Source organism: Heteronotia binoei, chromosome 3 (genome assembly GCF_032191835.1).
Source record: "Heteronotia binoei isolate CCM8104 ecotype False Entrance Well chromosome 3, APGP_CSIRO_Hbin_v1, whole genome shotgun sequence".
NCBI lineage: Eukaryota > Metazoa > Chordata > Lepidosauria > Squamata > Gekkonidae > Heteronotia > Heteronotia binoei.
In genome coordinates this window covers 20809618-20829496 of record NC_083225.1, presented here as the reverse complement: position 1 = coordinate 20829496, position 19879 = coordinate 20809618, and the positions used below count along the sequence as shown (strand labels likewise).

The following is a 19879-nucleotide window of genomic DNA, read 5'->3' as shown; positions in this document are numbered from 1 at the left end:
TTACATCTTCCGTTGCCATGCAACAAGGTGATTCATACTTCAGGTTATTTTTGTCTCGCTTTTATGGTAAGGCGCGTCTGTTCTGCATTGGTTGCATATATTTCAATATTAGCAGGTCACCTGAACAAACTTGCTTTTTTCTGTTCTCAAATATGCAATTACAGTATAACCTGGTGAGCAGTGACACTCTATTTTAGGCTGTCCTTTTCAGCTGGCTCATGCCAGCTGCTCTTCAGAAATGTGTGAATTCTTGTCAAGGCTGCAAGGTTCCAGTGTGGGTGAAGAATTAGCTCCATGGTGTAGGTTGCAGGCATGTAGGAGGTCTGTGTTCCTCCTGCAGCTCTTGCTGTTATTTTCCGGTGACTCTGCAGAGAAGAATCGTGTCAGGAGAGGAGCACCTCTGAAATGACCCAGATTGTCTGTGTCTCCTGGCCCAACCAAGAACTGGCCTTTGCTTGCTCAAATTGTTTCCAAGGTGGCTTCAGTCGTGTGCCTCTCAAACCTGGATGAGAAATGCGAAATCAGCCATGCTGACAAGACTCCTTATGTAACTCGGGACATATCAGTTGGACATCAGAGATAAGAACGTAAGAGAAGCCATGTTGGATCAGGCCAATGGCCCTTCCAGTCCAACACTCTGTGTCACAGAAGAACATAAGAGAAGCCATGTTGGATCAGGCCAATGGCCCATCCAGTCCAACACTCTGTGTCACAGAGGAACATAAGAGAAGCCATGTTGGATCAGGCCAATGGCCCATCCAGTCCAACACTCTGTGTCACAGAAGAACATAAGAGAAGCCATGTTGGATCAGGCCAATGGCCCATCCAGTCCAACACTCTGTGTCACATAAGAACATAAGAGAAGCCATGTTGGATCAGGCCAATGGCCCATCCAGTCCAACACTCTGTGTCACATAAGAACATAAGAGAAGCCATGTTGGATCAGGCCAGTGGCCCATCCAGTCCAACGCTATGTGTCACAGAAGAACATAAGAGAAGCCATGTTGGATCAGGCCAATGCCCATCCATTCCAACACTCTGTGTCACATAAGAACATAAGAGGAGCCATGTTAGATCATACCAATGGCCCATCCAGTTCAACACTCTGTGTCTCATGAGAACATAAGAGAAGCCATGTTGGATCAGGCCAATGGCCCATCCAGTCCAACGTTGTGTGTCACATAAGAGAAGCCATGTTGGATCAGATCAATGGCCATCCAGTCCAACACTCTGTGTCACATAAGAGAAGCCATGTTGGGTCAGGCCAATGGCCCATCCAGTCCAACACTCTGTGTCACAGAGGAACATAAGAGATGCCATGTTGGATCAGGCCAATGGCCCATCCAGTCCAACTCTCTGTGTCACATAAGAACATAAGAGGAGCCATGTTAGATCATACCAATGGCCCATCCAGTTCAACACTCTGTGTCTCATGAGAACATAAGAGAAGCCATGTTGGATCAGGCCAATGGCCCATCCAGTCCAACGCTGTGTGTCACATAAGAGAAGCCATGTTGGATCAGATCAATGGCCATCCAGTCCAACATTCTGTCACATAAGAACGTAAGAGGAGCCATGTTGGATCAGACCTATAGCCCATCCAGTCCAACACTCTGTGGCCACACAGTGGCCAATATATATATGTGTGTGTATATATATATATACACACGCACACATATATATATACTTTGGCTAATAGCCACTGATGGACCTCTGCTCCATATTTTTATCCAATCTCCTTTTAAAGCTGCCTATGCTTGTAGCCACCACCACCTGCTGTGGCAGTGAATTCCATATTCCTTTTGGGTGAAGAAGTACTTCCTTCTATCCATTTTAACCTGACTGCTCAGCAATTTCATTGAACGCCTACGAGTTCTTGTATTGTGAGAAAGGGAGAAAAGTACTTCTTTCTCTACCTTCTCCATCTCCTGCATAATCTTGTAGACCTCTATCATGTCACTCCGCAGTCGACGTTTCTCCAAGCTGAAGAGCCCCAAGCTTTTTCATCTTTCTTCATAGGGAAAATGTTCCAAACCTTTAATCATTCTAGTTGCCCTTTTCTGGGCTTTTTCCAATGCTATAATATCCTTTTTGAGATGCAGTGACCAGAATTGCACACAGTATTCCAAATGGGACCGCACCATCGATTTATACAGGGGCATTATGATACTGACAGGATTGAAATGAACTGAGCGAGAACCGAGCTCTGGGCTAGACCATTATTCAGTTTCTTCTGCTTGCTGATTGACCTGTGATTACTTGGAAAGTTCAATCACTCAGCATGTTAAGAGTCGAAATAATGTTCTGTGGGGAAGACTTGCAGAAACTTATACAGCAGACTGTCCCTTGTGTCATAAGCAGCAGTCAGATAGATGAAAACTGCTGATGTCTTAAGAAGCTTCTGATTCCCTGCCTCCATGAAAGTTGTTAAGCTGAGAACCTGGTCTCCACAACTACAACAGGGACTAAAGCCTGCTTGTTCTATAAGAGGAAAGGGAAGGAAAGGTCCCCTGTGCAAGCTGCAGTCGTTTCCGACTCTGGGGTGACGTTGCTTTCACAACGTTTTCACGGCAGACTTTTTACAGGGTGGTTTGCCATTGCCTTCCCCAGTCCTCTACGCTATCCCCCCAGCAAGCTGGGTACTCATGTTACTGACCTCGGAAGGATGGAAGGCTGAGTCAACCTTGGGCCAGCTACCTGAACCAGCTTTCGCTGGGATAAAACTCAGGTCATGAGCAGAGAGTTCAGATCACAGTACTGCAGTACTGCTGCTTTACAATTCTGTTACTGATTCTGTTCAGCATTAGCTTCTTGAGCAGTTTATAACAGGAGCGCAGAAGGGATATTGTTCTGTAACTTTTCATCAGATGTTAGGTTTTCCAGGTTTCAGGACTGGACATGTGCATAGAATCATAGAGCTGAAGGGACCTCCAGGGTCATCTAGTCCAACCCCTGCACAATGCAGGAAACTCACAAACACCTCCCCCTAAATTCACAGGATCTTCATTGCTGTCAGATGGCCATCCAGCCTCTGTTTAAAAATCTCCCAAGGAAGGAGAGCCCACCATCTCCCAAGGAAGCCTGTTCCACTGAAGAACCAGTCTGACTCTCAGGGAGTTCTTCCTCATATTGAGCCAGAAACTCTTTTGATTTAATTTCAACCCATTGGTTCTGGTCCTGCCTTCTGGGGCCACAGAAAACAATTCCATGACATCCTCTACGTGACAGCCCTTTAAGTACTTGAAGATGGTGATCATATCACCTCTCAGCCGCCTCCTCTCCAGGCTAAACATCCCCAGCTCCTTCAACTTTTCCTCATAGGACTTAGTCTCCAGACCCCTCACCATCTTCGTCGCCCTCCTCTGGACCCATTCCAGCTTGTGTATATCCTTCTTAAAATGTGGTGCCCAAAACTAAATACAATACTCCAGGTGAGGTCTTACCAGAGCAGAATAAAGCGATACCATCACATCACGTGATCTGGACACTATACTTCTGTTGATACAGCCCCAAATTGCGTTTGCCTTTTTAGGCACCGCATCACACTGTTGACTCATGTTCAGGGCATGTTCACTCGTGTGCAGATACACATCCCTAGCTCTACTCTTCATGTTTCTGCTGCTCCGTAACAACACCAGCAAATCCTTGTCTGCTCCAGACTCTACACCTGTCTCTGCAGCTGTAGGATGTGTGAATAAAAATAGCACCACTCTGAACAGTTAAGGCCAAGGTGCATTTGTGCTATATGATATCATTCAGCTTAAAATAGTGATCCAGTTGTTATGACAAAGTTTTAGTAAAACTGCTGGATTTTCTGTAGGTTTTTTGAGGCAATCTTTACTTTTTAAAATTCTTAGCTGCTTTTGCTAGCATCTTGCTAGAGAAGAAGGCTGTCTATAAACATAGCCCTATGTAATGAATGTGTCCTTATTTGCTTTAAAAGCTCTATGAAGTGCGTCTCTGTTATTCCCATTCGCCAGGCAAATGTGGGGTTTTCCTGGGACACGACATGACAGAGCCTTTTCTCACCTGACTTTGAAATCTGGCCTCCTCCATTCCTGCTTGGTGTTGGAAGAGTCAAGAGGGCATGTGCGTTTTGAAAATCATAATGATTCTGTTTAGAGATTCAGCATAGCTCAGGTGGGATTTGCCAGGTAGAGTCTAGGAGAGTGTCAAGCATGCTATTTCTAAATACTGTTTCTATATGTACCCAGTAAACAGGCCAGGGATAAAGTATAGCCTCACCTTTGACTTTTTCCCTTTCTTTCTCTCCCCCCCACCTCTCCTTTCACATGGCTGTGTAATAAATCCATCTGGATCCAGGATGTTTAGAGTAACCTTAATGGTGTAGAGTGCCTCTCCCCCAGATTCACACAGCCAAGTCTTATCAACTCTCTGAGAATGTGTGAGAACAGGAGATGTTTTTATTAGCTAGCATTCCTTAGCCATAAAAGAGATACTAGTGAGTAGCCTTTGAACCCACAACCCTATTTGCATCTTTATGTTATCCTTTTGAAGTTATCCGTAACACAACCTTTTGAAGTCTGCCTGTATGATACTATTCAATACTATGTCTGTCATTACTTCCAAGGAGTCCATCCTTGGATCAAGTCATGGAGTTTAACAATAAAGCAAGTTTTGATTAAAGAACAAAAGCTTGATTATTGCAAAATATCGATGCTTGACAGAGTGACAGGCCTGCGGTCAGAGGGTGAAGCAAGGCTTGTGGCCACCTGGAGGGGGCAGTATGTGCTAATGGTGGCCCGCTGTGCTCAGTGTGGCTTTGGCTCTCATGTCATTCCAGGTGCAGGTGACTTATGTGATACTTCCACAGGCAGAGAGGGGCGTGAAATGTCTCCACGACAAATTGGTTATCAAGGGAGACAGCAATGAATAGAGCTTTCTGTCTTGTTTTCCCCTATGAGAGCCAGTTTGGTGTAGTGGTTAAGTGTGCGGACTCTTATCTGGGAGAACCGGGTTTGATTCCCCACTCCTCCACTTGCACCTGCTAGCATGGCCTTGGGTCAGCCATAGCTTTCATAGAAGCTGTCCTGGAAAGGGCAGCTGCTGTAAAAGCACTCTCAGCCCCACCTACCTCACAGGGTGTTTGTTGTGGGGGGGCGGGAAGGTAGAGGAGATTGTGACCGCTCTGAGATTCAGAGTATAGGGTGGGATATAAATCCAAAATCTTCTTCATCTTCTATGAAGCAATGAAGGCACAGCATAAGTGAGAAATGCACAGTCCAGGCGTGCTATAAAAATGGAAAAGCCCAAACGCAGTGCTGTCCTTACATACCATAAAAATGCAATGTAAGGGTGGCAATACATACCGTTACAAGTGACTGTGTTCTTCTAGCCATCTCTCAATCTCGGTTGACAGAAAATATAGGTAACCAAAGCCCGATGTGTCTTAAGGATCCTTTTTTTTTGCAAGGGGGTATGGATCTCAATTTGTCATGTTATGCTTTGGGTGTTTCTTCCCAGGGTTATAAAACTCTGGGCAAAGAATTCTGCATCCCCTGTAGTTTCTAGGGGGTCAGAATAAATGCCACCTCGAAATGTATTTCACTTTTTCAACCTAGTGTTATTTTGGGGTATGCTACCATGTGGCCAGTGGTAACAACGACGACTGGGGAAGGCAATGGCAAACCACCCCGTAAAAAAAAGTCTGCCATGAAAACGTCTGGTGCTTGCACAGGGGGACTACCTTTACCTTTTATTTTTTTTAACCAAGTGGACAGATCACTCGCTTGATGGAACGGAGGGAATAAATTGCTGACAGCTGAGAAAGAGATAAACTTGAGACATGTACGGCATCCCCTAGACAGTGGGCTGTTGCTCCTCTTTTGCTGCCCTGATTGGATTTTTTATTGCTGTCAAGCAGTGCTCTGAGTGGCACACAGTCGTTCGGTTTCAGTTTTGATTGGGGAACGTTTGGATAGGGAGGGCTGTGCGGAGTGAAGCTGTAATAAACGAACTTGTATCAGGTTGGAAAGAGAACTGCAGCCACATCCAAGGTGTGTTAGCTCTGGGTTCATTGCTGCTTTTACGTGCCTTCATAGAATCCCCAAAGCATGGGAAGTGGTCTAATTGTTGTGGGTTTCCTTTCGATGACCGGCAGTTTGTTTGTTAGATTTATACCCAGCTTTTCAATCGCAAGGTCCTCAGAACAGCTTACAGCGTCTAGAAATGTAACGGTAACTTTTCTTCTCCACCCCCGTTCCTGCCGCCCTGCCTCTGAGGTTATTCGGCTGGTGGCTTCAGAATGACCGCTGCTGGATCCTGGGGGGGGGGGGGGATGCCCCAGGCCAGGGATCTGAAAGGAGGTCCCGTTCGGCTGCACCTCGAGGGCGATGCCTTCCTAAGTGATGCTCTGGAGAACCAGGCAGCTGGAAATGAGCAGCTTAGCAGCAGTTTCCGGGTTGCAGGAAGAGCTGTAGGGGTTCTTGGCCTGGGTGCTTTGGGGCAAGTCCATCCACTGCAAGAAGTGAAGCTGGCAGGAACTGTTTGCTCCTTTATTTCTAGTCCACCTTTCTCACCAAGGTGGGTTGTAGCACTCAAGCAACAATAACAACGAGGCAAAGAAGACGATGACGTTGGATTTATATCCCGCCCTATACTCTGAATCTCAGAGCGGTCACCATCTCCTTTACCTTCCTCCCCCACAAGAGACACCTGTGAGGTAGGTGGGGTTGAGAGAGCTCTTACAGCAGCTGCCCTTCCAAGGACAGTTCTGTGAGAGCCACGGCTGACCCAAGGCCATTCCAAGGCTGCAAGTGGAGGAGCGGAGAATCAAACCCGGTTCTTTCAGATAAGAGTCTGCACACTTAACCACTACACCAGGCTGGATCCTGCCGTTAGAGAATAATGACATGAAACAGTAGGATCCATCCATTATACATTTCATAAACGCTGAATTACAAGCCTGTTGCCTTCATGAAAATAGCCCTACTGAACAACTCTGTTTTAGTCCTCCTCCTCCATTTCCTTTGGCAACTGGCATGCCTCTGACGTCGTGTGTGAAGCCACGGTTCTTCCAGGCTCTGAAATCTTCTCCTCTACTTGTTGCTTCTGATGAACCTCCCAAGATGAACCGCCAGCGGAGCATTATTTGTGTATTTATTGTTGGTGATGTGGGAGGGGTTTTGTTGTTAAAACCTTTAAAGACCTCTATGGTCAGGGGCCTGTCTTATCTGTGGGACCGCCTTTCTCCACATGTTCCCCGGAGAGCACTGTGTACAGGGACAAAAAAATCTATTGTCCATCCCTGGACCAAAGGTGGCTAGGTTGCGTCTGACGCGAGCTAGGGCCTTCTTGGTGGCAGCACCAGAATTGTGGAATGCTCTCCCGGAGGCCATAAGGGCCCTGCGGGATCTCTCTACTTTCCGCAGGGCCTGTAAGACCGAACTGTTTCGACCGTCCTTTGAGATCTAACCGGGAGAGAGCTGCCACCCGACATCACAGAGCACTATATGATCACCGCTTATATTATATTGTAGTGATACAGCACCATGAAATGAAATGTTATTAAATACCGTAATTTTAAATTGTAATTATTTTTTTATTGGTTTTAATCTGTAAAAATGAATGTTGTTAGCCGCCCTGAGTCCGCTTGCGGAGAGGGCGGGATAGAAATTTAAAGTAATAATAAATTGTTGTTGTTAATGTAGTTTTCCCCACCCTGGAGGCTTATTGAGTATAATAGTGTTTAAAACCCACAAAGCCCCTTGCAGTGATCATGATAGCCCCATCTGGCTGCGTTGCTGGCCTCTGGAATCGAATATCTGAAACTGCTTCTGAAAGAGAGCGGAGTCGCAGCTTTGCACAACTGGCTGCAGCCATGGGTACTAAAGTGGTGCGCAGGCCAGTACTATTTCTCACGGAGACTGGCTGGCTCCAGCATACCTGAAGGGGAGGGACGGTGGCTCAGTGGTAGAGCATCTGCTTGGTAAGCAGAAGGTCCCAGGTTCAATCCCCGACATCTCCAATTAAAAAGGGTCTAGGCAAATAGGTGTGAAAAGCCTCAGCTTGAGACCCTGGAGAGCCACTGCCAGTCTGAGAAGACAATACTGACTTTGATGGACCCAGGAGGGTCTGATTCAGTATAAGGCAGCTTCATATGTTCTTCATATGTTCATATGAAAGGCAGCCGTCTATCCCAGTGTAATCTGTCCTGAGCCTGCTTGCAGGGAATGCAGAATATAAGTGGAAATAATATCACAAATAAATGTGATGCATCTCACACCTGCATTTATGTTCAGGGTTTTTAGCTGGCTGCCAAGACGCAGCAGTGTGAGACGAGTCTCTCGGCGGTCCCTTCTCCCCTTCCTTTCCGTCTCCCGGTTTCGTGTTTCCCTCTCTTCCCCGGTCTCATCTCCAGTTCGCCCTGACTTCAGCAGAGAGAGTTCGCCAAAGCCGTCAGTCCCCAAGGCTGCCCTGGGCTTGCAGATGAGTCCCTAGTGAGCAGTGCAGAAGCACCTGGGCCAGTATATTCAGGCCTTTGCCCCCTCTTCGGATGGGTCTCAGGTGACCTAACGGTGGACACGTCAGATTTCTCCAGGGGAACACAGTTTGCCGCAAGTCTTGTGTGGAGTGCAGGTGTCTACGGAAGTCTCCCCAGGCAGCTTTCAGTAGTCTGTAGAGTATGGTTACTCCAGTTCATGTGGAGAGCCAGTTTGGTGTAGTGGTTAAGTGTGTGGACTCTTATCTGGGAGAACCGGGTTTGATTCCCCACTCCTCCACTTGCACCTGCTGGAATGGCCTTGGGGCAGCCATAGCTCTGGCAGAGGTTGTCCTTGAAAGGGCAGCTGCTGTGAGAGCCCTCTCCAGCCCCACCCACCTCACAAGGTGTCTGTTGTGGGGGAGGAAGGTAAAGGAGATTGTGAGCGGCTCTGAGACTCTTCGGAGTGGAGGGCGGGATATAAATCCAATATCTTCTTCTTCTTCTTCTTCATGATACCTGAGACCACCAAGTCCTAACCCTCTCTTCGTTGTTGTTTTCCAGAGCACCAGACAGATGAAAAATCGGAGAGCGGCAATGCTGGTAAGTGTGTCTGGCAACAGTTCGATCCTTTTGCAGCTGAGAAAGAGGCCTCCATTTTTAGGGTTTGCATTTTGCTTTCGTTACGAGAAGTTATTTAGAGTCTTCTGAGGATTTTAATTCAGAATATAGTCATTGGGAAGAAGAAAGCGGCAAAGTGCTCGCATTCCTTGGAACTTTTCACTGTGTTCAGTACAAGTTGCAATAATCACTAAGTCTCTGGTTTCTATCGGAAACTTATTCCCGAGACTTCCGGTGTTGGCGACTTGAACTAAGGAGCGACTCGGACCAGCTCGTCTGAAGCCATTTTTTAAGCAAGCAGTCAAGGGATCTCTCCTACTGGGAGACCTGACTCTGGGACCCAGGAAGGGTCTCGGAAGGCGGACAGCTTGAGCTGGAGTTCGGGACTGACAGCAGCGGCTGTCTCCCGAGCACAGCTCACTGTGGGCCTCACTGCTCCGATCGCTATTTTTAAATGGCATTGGGGTTGACTGCCAGACCTCTTCTTATCTTTGCATCAAGGGCTTCTGCATGAGTTGAACAAGCTGTATTACCTCTATGAAGAAGATTGTCTCTTTTTTCTTCTAATACTGAATCCTGAAGTGACATTCGTGCACCCAGGGGGACTGGAAAGTTGGGAGTAAAGCGGAGCACGGACAGAGGCAAAAGTGGCGAGAAAGGGTGGGGGATACAACTCTCTCCTTTCCTCCTTGGAGGCCTCCAAAAGCTTCTGCCTAATTTCTCAATGTTATCCTGGGGAAATATGAATCACACCAGTCTCTAAAGATAGAAAAGACTTGATGACTGAATGGAATTGATCTGTCTTAAACTTTTTGGGGGAAGGAAGATCTTGCTGCTGGAAAGCCCCTTGCAAGCATATGTGGATGAGAAGGACAGGTGGTGTAAGAAGGCTCAGTTGTTAATGAATATTGTAAAGAACTGAACTTTATAGGACAGATACAGTGTTACATAAATCTCTGAGACTTTGAAAGATATAAGAAAAGGAAGGAGTTTGAAGTTTATGTTGAAGTATTCTGAGTAAGTCTTCGTGGGTCCTAAATATATACTTAAGGTCACATTGGTTTTGTACAGTGGATTATAAAATGCAGCTATATTGTTGACTGTTGTAAGAATAACTGTGAAAGCTTCTAAGTGGATTATAAACCCCTGATGCTGGATATTATGGATATGGTTTTTTAATTTTGGCTTTATTTTTTCCCCCTCTCCTTTTCTTCTTGTGTGTTTATTGCAAGTGTTTTTTCCCTGGAGGACTCCTTTTCAAACGTATGGCCTGAACATTTTTTCTTTTTACCTTTTTTTCATTTATTTTTCTCCATTTTTTCCCCCTTCTCTCTCTGTGGAGTTTTTATTTCTTCATTTTCATTTTGGGTTCATCTGGATTGCTTTATTTTGGGGGGGGGGGGCTACTTTTAATTTCTGCTCTTGTCTGTGGATTATACAAATGGGGCCTTCAGCCCTGGATTACAGTTTATAACTTGGAACAGTTGGACGAGCTTGTTGGGACCTGGACTCCATTGAATTACTTGTTCTGAAAAAGACAGGACAGTGAACTGTTTCTGTTTCTGTGAGTTGAGCTGTTTTGGCTAGGTGATATCAAAGATGGTTGTAGTAAAAAGGCTTTGTTTAATATAAGACTTATCGCTGTTTGGGGTTTGTTAATTTGTTGTTAGAAGCAAGAAGGTTGTTTTTTTAAACAAACTACTATCTTTGCATAATATTGACACAGCCTGATAGATACTAGCTCAACTAACATAAATAAGAACTCTTCGTTCTTATATTTTTCCCCCTCTCCTTTTCTTCTTGTGTGTTTACTGCAAGTGGTTTTTTCCTGGAGGACTCCTTTTCAGACACATGGTCTGAACATTTTTTCTTTTTACCTTTTTTCATTTATTTTTCTCCATTTTTTCCCCCTCCATCTCAGAGAGGTCTGAGGGAGAGCAGAGCTGAGATAAGCTGAGACGGCTGAGCTGTGGTAGCTGGGGAACTGCTGTTTGTTTGGTTGAGTGGGCTGGAGGTGAAGGTGATTGAAAGTGATTGTTGCTGATTGCTTAGGTGTGGCTGTGCTCCCCACCCTAGTTGCATTTTAAGCTGCGCCTTGCTAGAGGCGCGAGCCGAAGGGCGAGAGCTAAAGGGCTCTTGGCCTGTGGCTCTTAGCCTGGGGGCTCTGTAAGGACCAGGAACCCAGATTCCTAATTTCCTTGTTCTCCCAATAAGGTAAGTTGACCCTCCAGAAGGGGAGCCACTTAAACAAACAGGATTTAAAGAGGACTGTAGATTTAAAAAAATAAAAACAAAAAAAACCTATCATGAAGGTAGAATGCCAGCAGGGGGGGGGGGGGGGGGCTTTCCAGTGTTTTGCACTGAGTGTCACATGTATGACTATCTCCCCACAGGACAGAAGTCTTGGGTGTGTGCTCGATGCAAGGAGCTCCTGGTCCTCAGGGAACGAGTTCGTACCCTTGAGGCTGAGGTGACTGCCCTGGAGAAGCAGAGACGGTCAGTTAGGCATTCGGGGAAGACTCTCGGGGGCGTATTAGATGAGCCCCGCTCTGAATATGGCAGCCCCGTTGCTGCCAGGGAGGGTGAGGGTTGAGAGGGAACAGGGCACCGTGCTGAGGATAAGGGGAATGCGCCCTCAGAAGGGACCTCTTCTTCAGTTGGTGAGCGGGAATCCTTTCGCGCCAAGGAACCATTCCTGGGCAGGGAGAGAGGAAGGGTCTTGGTAGTTGGTGATTCGATCCTTAGGCAAGTAGACAGCTGGGTGGCAAAACCGCATACTGACCGTATGATGACTTGCCTGCCTGGTGTGAAGGTAGCGGACATTATGTGTGTAGTAGATAGACTGATAGACAGTGCTGGGGAGGAGCCTGTGGTCGTGGTGCGTGTTGGCACCAACGATGTGGGGAAATGCAGTCGTGAGGTCCTGGAGGAAAAATTTAGGCTGCTAGGTGGGAGACTTAAAGCCAGGACCTCCAAGGTAGCCTTCTCAGAAGTGCTACCTGTTCCACATGCAGGGCAGGAGAGACAGGCACAAATTATAAGTCCCAATGTGTGGATGAGACGATGGTGTAAGGAGGAAGGGTTTAAGTTTGTTAGGCACTGGGATGCTTTCTGGAACAAGTGGGAGCTGTACAAAAGAGACGGTCTCCACTTGTCCCCAGATGGAACCAGGCTGCTGGCGCTTAAAATCAAAAAGGTGGCAGAGCAGTTTTTAAACTAAATCTTGGGGGAAAGCCGATAGGAGATGAAATGTCTCTGGTTCGGGAGGACTCATCTCAAAGAGATGAAAGGTTAGCTGTTACTTTCTACCGGGTAACGGATCAGAGTTGTCCACTGTGATGGTGACAAACAGTATGGACTGTCTGCCAATGTCTCGAGGCGGCAGGAGGAAGGTTGCGGGCCTAGCTTGCCTGGGAAATTATAGATTTTTGTATGCAAATGCTAGAAGTGTTTGAAGTAAAATTGGTGAATTGGAATGTTTAATGTTGGGAGAAAACATAGACATTGTGGGAATTTCAGAAACTTGGTGGAATGAGGAGACTCAGTGGGACATGGTGATTCCTGGATATAAGTTATATCGGAAGGATAGGGAGGGAAGGGTTGGAGTTGGGGTGGTTCTGTATGTCAGAGAGAATATACGGTCCAGTAAGACTGAGGTCGGAGAATTAGATTCCCTTCTAGAAATGCTTTGGGTTGAAATAGAGGGCCCAAAAGGAAATTTAACTATGGGAGTTTGTTATCGCCCACCAAATCAAAAGATAGAGGATGATTATAATATGATGGAAGGATTAAAGATAGTGGCTAAACATAAAAACTGTGTTGTAATAGGTGATTTTAACTACCCGCCGATTGATTGGGTCAATATGTGTTCTGGTCGAGAGAAAGAGATTGACTGTGCGCTCTCAATGACTGTGCTATGGAGCAGATGGTCTCAGAACCTACCAGGGGTGGGGCGATCCTGGATTTGGTCCTAAGCAATGCCCAAGACTTGGTGAGAGATGTTCATATGTTCAATATATGCAGCACTTTCCTGTCAGACCTGATCTTTTACTGATGGAACAACATAAATACATAATTTATAACAGCAGCATATAAAATCGCATTATTTGACATATTTATGGAATTTAAAAGTATAAGCAAATATACCCAGTCCTTGTGAATGAGTGACATACTGCTGCGCCCAGTGCTGCCAGAGCACTTGGGATGTTATCCTTTTTTGCATTTTAAAGGTAGGGAAAAAAAATCAAAGTCGAAGGTAGCAAAAAAAAAAAACCGTGTTGTAAACAAAAATGAATTGGTTGAACAGAAGGTCTCTCACAGAGTTAGGTAAGACTGTCAGCATGTTTCCGAAAACACTGAACTCTCCAATGCATTATCATTAAACATATTGTAGTGTATTGACTGTTGCAAAAATTATTACATTTGGACAAGAACATCTTGAATACTGTATATGCCCATAAGTCTCGCCCCAAGGGCGCTGAGTTCGAGTAATGAATTGAGACCTATTGCAGGCATTATTTGTTCTTCACGGGAATATGTTGCTGCAGACAGATCGAGATAATCTTTTGTCTAACCCCTTTGAACTAAACAGATCTGGTGTGATGTTTCTGGAATGGACACGATGTTAAGCAATTTCCTTCCAAGCTAATGAAAGGCAGAAATTGCCTTTTGAAGTGCTTCATCTTTAGCTGCATGGGGTACTAGAATTACTATGCGCAGTACACCTCTATTTATAATGATTAATATTTTCTATTAGACAGCAGTTCTGCCGGTCAACATAATAAATTACTTAGCCTCAACAGCACTTTCCCAGTCCCAAGATCAGAACTGATCATTCCACGCTCCTTATGAAGCTTTTTATCTACTGGCTTTTCATGTATAATTATCACCCCTACTGGTATTTTGACGGACTTGATTTTAATTTAACAAAACCTCTGTTAATAGAAAGCATCAGATTTTATCCACTGTGCTTGGAGCCCCCACCCCCCTGCATCCAGCACCGCTTCAGATTTGGATGAAAAAACAACTCTGAAGGGGTCTTTGTCCCCACCTGCAGCACTTTTGCTTTTGACCCTCGTTGTGCTTTAAAGCAAGGCAGAAGGTCTAGTTGGCTGGATTCAAGCAGCGGTCAGTTCGTTGTTGAAGGAAGGGGAAGCCCTAAAGGGATGCAAGGTGGCGGATGTACGTGCTCTTCTTAGGAAAAAGAAAAGTGAGTGGTGGTCCTTCGGCTCCAAGCAGCTGGTGATCATACCAGAACAAAGTTTGAGTCCAGCGGCACCTTCAAGACCAACAAAATTTTATTCTGGCTATAAGCTTTTGTGTGCGTGCACAGTTCTTCAGTTACTTGAGCACATTTCCATCCGATTCCAGGCCTGATTTTGGACCCAAACAGCCTCGGTTATCCTGGCAAAAGGACCTGTACTAAGTCCAAGGAGGAGGGCAACCCTGCCAACTCTCCTGGAATTGTCAGGGACTTTTTTGACACCACAGAACACTGGCCTTGAGTATCAGTGGGCCACACCATGTGTATACTGGGCACGTGTGTTGCATTTGGTGCCTATCCTATGAGCAGTCGGGGTAGAACGGATAAAAGGAGGTACTTCTTCACCCAAAGGGTGGTTAACATGTGGAATTCACTGCCACAGGAGGTGGTGGCAACTACAATCATAGCCAGCTTCAAAAGGGGGTTAGATAAAAATATGGAGCAGAGGTCCATCAGTGGCTATTAGCCGCAGTGTGTATATATATGTGTGCGTGTGTGTGTATGTGTATATATATATATATGAATTTTTGGCCACTGTGTGATACAGTGTTGGACTGGATGGGCCATTGGCCTGATCCAACATGGCTTCTCTTATGTGACACAGAGTGTTGGACAGGAGGGGCCATTGGCCTAATCCAACATGGCTTCTCTTATGTTCTTCTGTGACACAGAGTGTTGGACTGGATGGGCCACTGGCCTGATCCAACATGGCTTCTCTTATGTTCTTCTGTGACACAGAGTGTTGGACTGGATGGGCCATTGGCCTGATCCAACATGGCTTCTCTTATGTTCTTATGTGACACAGAGTGTTGGACTGGATGGGCCATTGGCCTGATCCAACATGGCTTCTCTTATGTTCTATTGGGTTGGCCAATTCCTGGGGGTAGTGCTGGAGAAGACTTGTTTGACTCCAGGGTTCATATGCTGTGGAGTCCCTCTCTGTGGAGCAGCGTGGCGAGGTCATCGGGAGGCCTGGGGTCAGAATCCACCCATATGCTGATGACCTTCTGCTAAGTCTCAGTTTTGTCTCGGAGGTGCCGTGTGTGTTGTTTGAGCAGTAATAGGCTCGTGCTACTTGTGCCCTGGATTCTTGCCCACCAATACTAATAAGAGAATAAATTTGCAATAAAAACCAGAGGGGGGGGGGAAAGCTGAATGACTTTGTGTCTGTACTGCTAGGTGGCTTTATGTGGTGAATTCATCGGTCAGTTTAATTCCTTTTCTAAGCTGTACTGTATTTTGTGACTTCTGTGGTCCTAAAGCATCTTCCAGCAGTCCCTCCCCCTTGGAGAAGTGGAATAGAAATGCTCTAAAGAAGTGATGTGGTTCCTTTTGCCCCAGATGTCATCCGGTCCCGTCAGTGGGGCAGGAGCAAGGCCGGAAGAGGAGGAGTCCTGGTGCTCTTGCCCATTCCTCATGGCAGGAAAGAGGGTTTGGTTGGCATCTTCTGGCAGGGACCCTGTCTTGGAAGAGCGCTCCAGAGGGTGAATTGTGTTGGTCTGCCACGGAACAGCTGGGCTCAAGTCCATCAGAGCACCTCTGGAGACCAACCAGAGTTTCAAGGGAGGAGCTTTGGAGAGACAAGGCTACCTTCCTCAGATACAAAGGAAACTCTCAGGAACTCACGCCCTGTAAATCTTGGTCTCCAAAGGTGCTCCCAGACTCAAATTGAGCTGGTCTTGGAAGAGAATTGCTTTTGCAGGTTGCCTCCTGGCCCTGGTGTGTGTATGTGTGTTTCAGAGTCCCTGGAGAAAGACCCTCCCACACATACTTCAGGCCTAAACTCTCTGCAGTGATTGGAGAAGAAGAAGATGATATTGGATTTATGTCCTGCCCTCCACTCCGAAGAGTCTCAGAGCTGCTCACAATCTCCTTTCCCTTCCTCCCCCACAACAGACACCCTGTGAGGTGGGTGGGGCTGGATAGGGCTCTCACAGCAGCTGCCCTTTCAAGGACAGAGTCTCAGAGCGCCTCACAATCTCCTTTCCCTTCCTCTCCCACAACAGACACCCTGTGAGGTGGGTGGGGCTGAGAGGGCTCTCACAGCAGCTGCCCTTTCAAGGACAGAGTCTCAGAGCGGCTCACAATCTCCTTTCCCTTCCTCCCCCACAACAGACACCCTGTGAGGTGGGTGGGGCTGAGAGGGCTCTCACAGCAGCTGCCCTTTCAAGGACAGAGTCTCAGAGCGGCTCACAATCTCCTTTCCCTTCTTCCCCCACAACAGACACCCTGTGAGGTGGGTGGGGCTGAGAGGGCTCTCACAGCAGCTGCCCTTTCAAGGACAGAGTCTCAGAGTGCCTCACAATCTCCTTTCCCTTCCTCCCCCACAACAGACACCCTGTGAGGTGGGTGGGGCTGAGAGGGCTCTCACAGCAGCTGCCCTTTCAAGGACAACCTCTGCCAGAGCTATGGCTGACTCAAGGCCATGCTAGCAGGTGCAAGTGGAGGAGTGGGGAATCAAACCCAGTTCTCCCAGATAAGAGTCTTTGAACCTAAGAAGACCGTAGATGTATACCCCGCCCTTCTCTCTGAATCAGAGTCTCAGAGCGGCTCACAATCTCCTTTCCCTTCCTCCCCCACAACAGACACTGTGTGAGGTTGGCGGGACTGAGAGAGCTCCCCCAGAAGCTGCCCTTTCAAGGACAGAGTCTCAGAGCAGCTTACAATCTCCTTTCCCTTCCTCCCCCACAACAGACACCCTGTGAGGTGGGTGGGGCTGAGAGGGCTTTCACAGCAGCTGCCCTTTCAAGGACAGAGTCTCAGAGCGGCTCACAATCTCCTTTCCCTTCCTCCCCCGCAACAGACACCCTGTGAGGTGGGTGGGGCTGAGAGGGCTCTCACAGCAGCTGCCCTTTCAAGGACAACCTCTGCCAGAGCTATGGCTGACCCAGGCCATTCCAGCAGCTGCAAGTGGAGGAGTGGGGAATCAAACCCGGTTTTCCCAGATAAGAGTCTGCGCACTTAACCACTACAGCAAACTGCCCTGGGCAGCCTCTTCGGCGGGGGGGGGGGGGGGTGTGAGAAAAAAAAATCTTGCCTCACAGATCCAGTAGATGGGGCAGTTCTCCCTCAGAGCTCCCCTGGTGGTGGTGGAGAAGGACATGAGGGTGGAGGGGCCCCTGCGGGCACGGGGGCTGTCGTGCTTACCCTGTAATTGGGGTTGGAATTCTAGCCCCAGAAGAAAGGCAGTGCGCGCATGCACGCGGAGTCATAATCCAGATTGTACCACGTGCTGCACACAGAAAGCAGGAATTGCGAATATGTTTAAAGCCAGTAGTAGTAAAGCCACTAAAGCCACTTAGTAGACCAATCAAAATATTGACGAGTAAACAGAGATTTCATTTCCTAGGCAGTTAAATGAGACTCCCAAGGCAGCAGCTGGGTAGGCCGACCTGCCCCGAGTCCCACCCTTGCTGGTGATGAGCCCCGGGACAGAGCTGGCATCTGGGCTCCTTTAGTTGTTGCTGGTGAGCGGCCCTCTGTTTCAGATGGGGCGAAGGCCCCTAAGCCAGGGAAGGGCTGGCGGCCAGGGACTTTGGGGGAGACCTGCCACCGATGGACCTCTGCAGGCTGCCCCCTATTGGCCAAGAGAGTCACGGCAGGACACAGATGCGTAAGTGACGAGTAGAAGAATTAGCATGTTTAATAGGTTTGTAGTGCCATCCCACGCAGAGTCAAAATCTGTGAGCTTCGACGGGTATAATTCTGTTTGGATGACACTGTTAGTTGTATTACAAGGTTTAGACAATCGTGACACATTTCTTATGTGCTGCATTTGTTAAATTGCTTCAGTGGAATGTTATCACCCATTTAATAATTACCTTGTATACACTTTTATTTTGAAAATACAAGTCACAGGTGGGTGTTTTTCTAGGCCTTTCGAGCCTCATATCTGTTTGTGTGTGCCTGCAGTCTCAGAACTAACTTTGCACGTCTTCCCAAGTGGGCTCTGGAAGGTGAAAGTTTATGCTTCATAAATATCCCAGTTCTTAGAATCATAGAGTTGGAAGGGGCCCTAGAGGCCATCTAGTCCAACCCCCTGCTCAAGGCAGGATCAGCCTAGAGCAACCCTGACCAGGTTTCATCCAACTGCTGCTTACAGACTGCCAGGGAGGGGGAGCTCACCACCTCTCTCAGTAGCTGATTCCAATGCTGAACGACTCTCATTGTAATTTTCTTCCTAATATCCAGCCAGTACCTTCCCACCCCTAATTTAACCCCATTATTAAGAGTCCTCTCCTCTGCTGCCAACAGAACAGCTCCTGCCTTCCTGTAAGTGACAGCCCTTCAAAGACTTGTAGAGAGCAATCATGTCTCCCTCAGCCTTTCCTCCTCTTAGGACTTGGCCTCCAGGCCCCCGATCATCCTTGCCACTCTGCTCTGCAAACGCTCCATTCTGTCCAAATCCTTCTTGAAGTGTGGCCTCCAGAACTCTACACAATACTCCAGATGCATAAGAACATAAGAGAAGCCATGTTGGATCAGGCCAGTGGCCCATCCAGTCTAACACTCTGTGTCACATAAGAACATAAGAGAAGCCATGTTGGATCAGGCCAATGGCCCATCCAGTCCAACACTCTGTGTCACATAAGAACATAAGAGAAGCCATGTTGGATCAGGCCAGTGGCCCATCCAGTCCAACACTCTGTGTCACATAAGAACATAAGAGAAGCCATGTTGGATCAGGCCAATGGCCCATCCAGTCCAACACTCTGTGTTGCATAAGAATATAAGAGAAGCCCTGTTGGATAAGGCCAATGGCCCCTCCAGTCCAACACTCTGTGTCACATAAGAACTTAAAAGAAGCCATGTTGGATCAGGCCAATGGCCCATCCAGTCCAACACTCTGTGTCACATAAGAACATAAGAGAAGCCCTGTTGGATCAGGCCAATGGCCCATCCAGTCCAACACTCTGTGTCACATAAGAACATAAGAGAAGCCATGTTGGATCAGGCCAGTGGCCCATCCAGACCGACACTCTGTCACAGTGGCCCAAAACCCCCAGGTGCCATCAGGAGGTCCACCAGTGGCACCAAGACTCCAGAAGCCCTCCCACTGTACCCCCCCCCCCACACACACACACCAAGAATACACTTGCCCCAGACAGAGAGTTCCATCCACACCCTGTGGCTAATAGCCACTGATGGACCTTTGTTCCATATGTTTATCCAATTCCCTCTTTAAGCCATCTATGCTTGTAGCTGCCACCACCTCCTGCGGCAGTGAATTCCACGTGTTAATCACCCTTTGGGTGAAGAAGGACTTCCTTTTATCCGTTCTAACCTAGCTGCTCAGCAATTTCATTGAATGCCCACGAGTTCTTGTATTGTGAGAAAAGGAGAAAAGTACTTCTTTCTCTACCTTCTCTGTCCCATGCGTGATCTTGTACGCCTCTATCATGTCACCTCTCAGTTGACGTTTTTCCAAGATAAAAAGCTCTAAGCGCTTTAACCTTCCCTCACGGGGAAAGTGTTCCAACCCTGACCAATGCAGTGTACAGCAGAACTATGACATCTTGCAATCTGGAAATTATGCCTCTGTCGGTACGCCCCAA

The 19879-nt window shown here is 47.3% G+C and overlaps 1 protein-coding gene across 2 annotated transcripts in view; it reads left to right on the top strand.

The window, feature by feature from the left end:
• Positions 1-19879, top strand: part of GTF2F2 (general transcription factor IIF subunit 2) — a 108388-nt gene that overhangs the window by 21542 nt on the left and 66967 nt on the right. Inside the window, exon 5 of one of the 2 annotated variants that reach the window (XM_060233570.1) lies at positions 9005-9043. The exons of the other annotated variant lie outside the window; for it this stretch is intronic. Within the exon in view, the coding sequence (XP_060089553.1) occupies positions 9005-9043 (39 nt within the window). The remainder of the gene's footprint in view (positions 1-9004; positions 9044-19879) is intronic. 2 annotated transcript variants of the gene reach the window in all.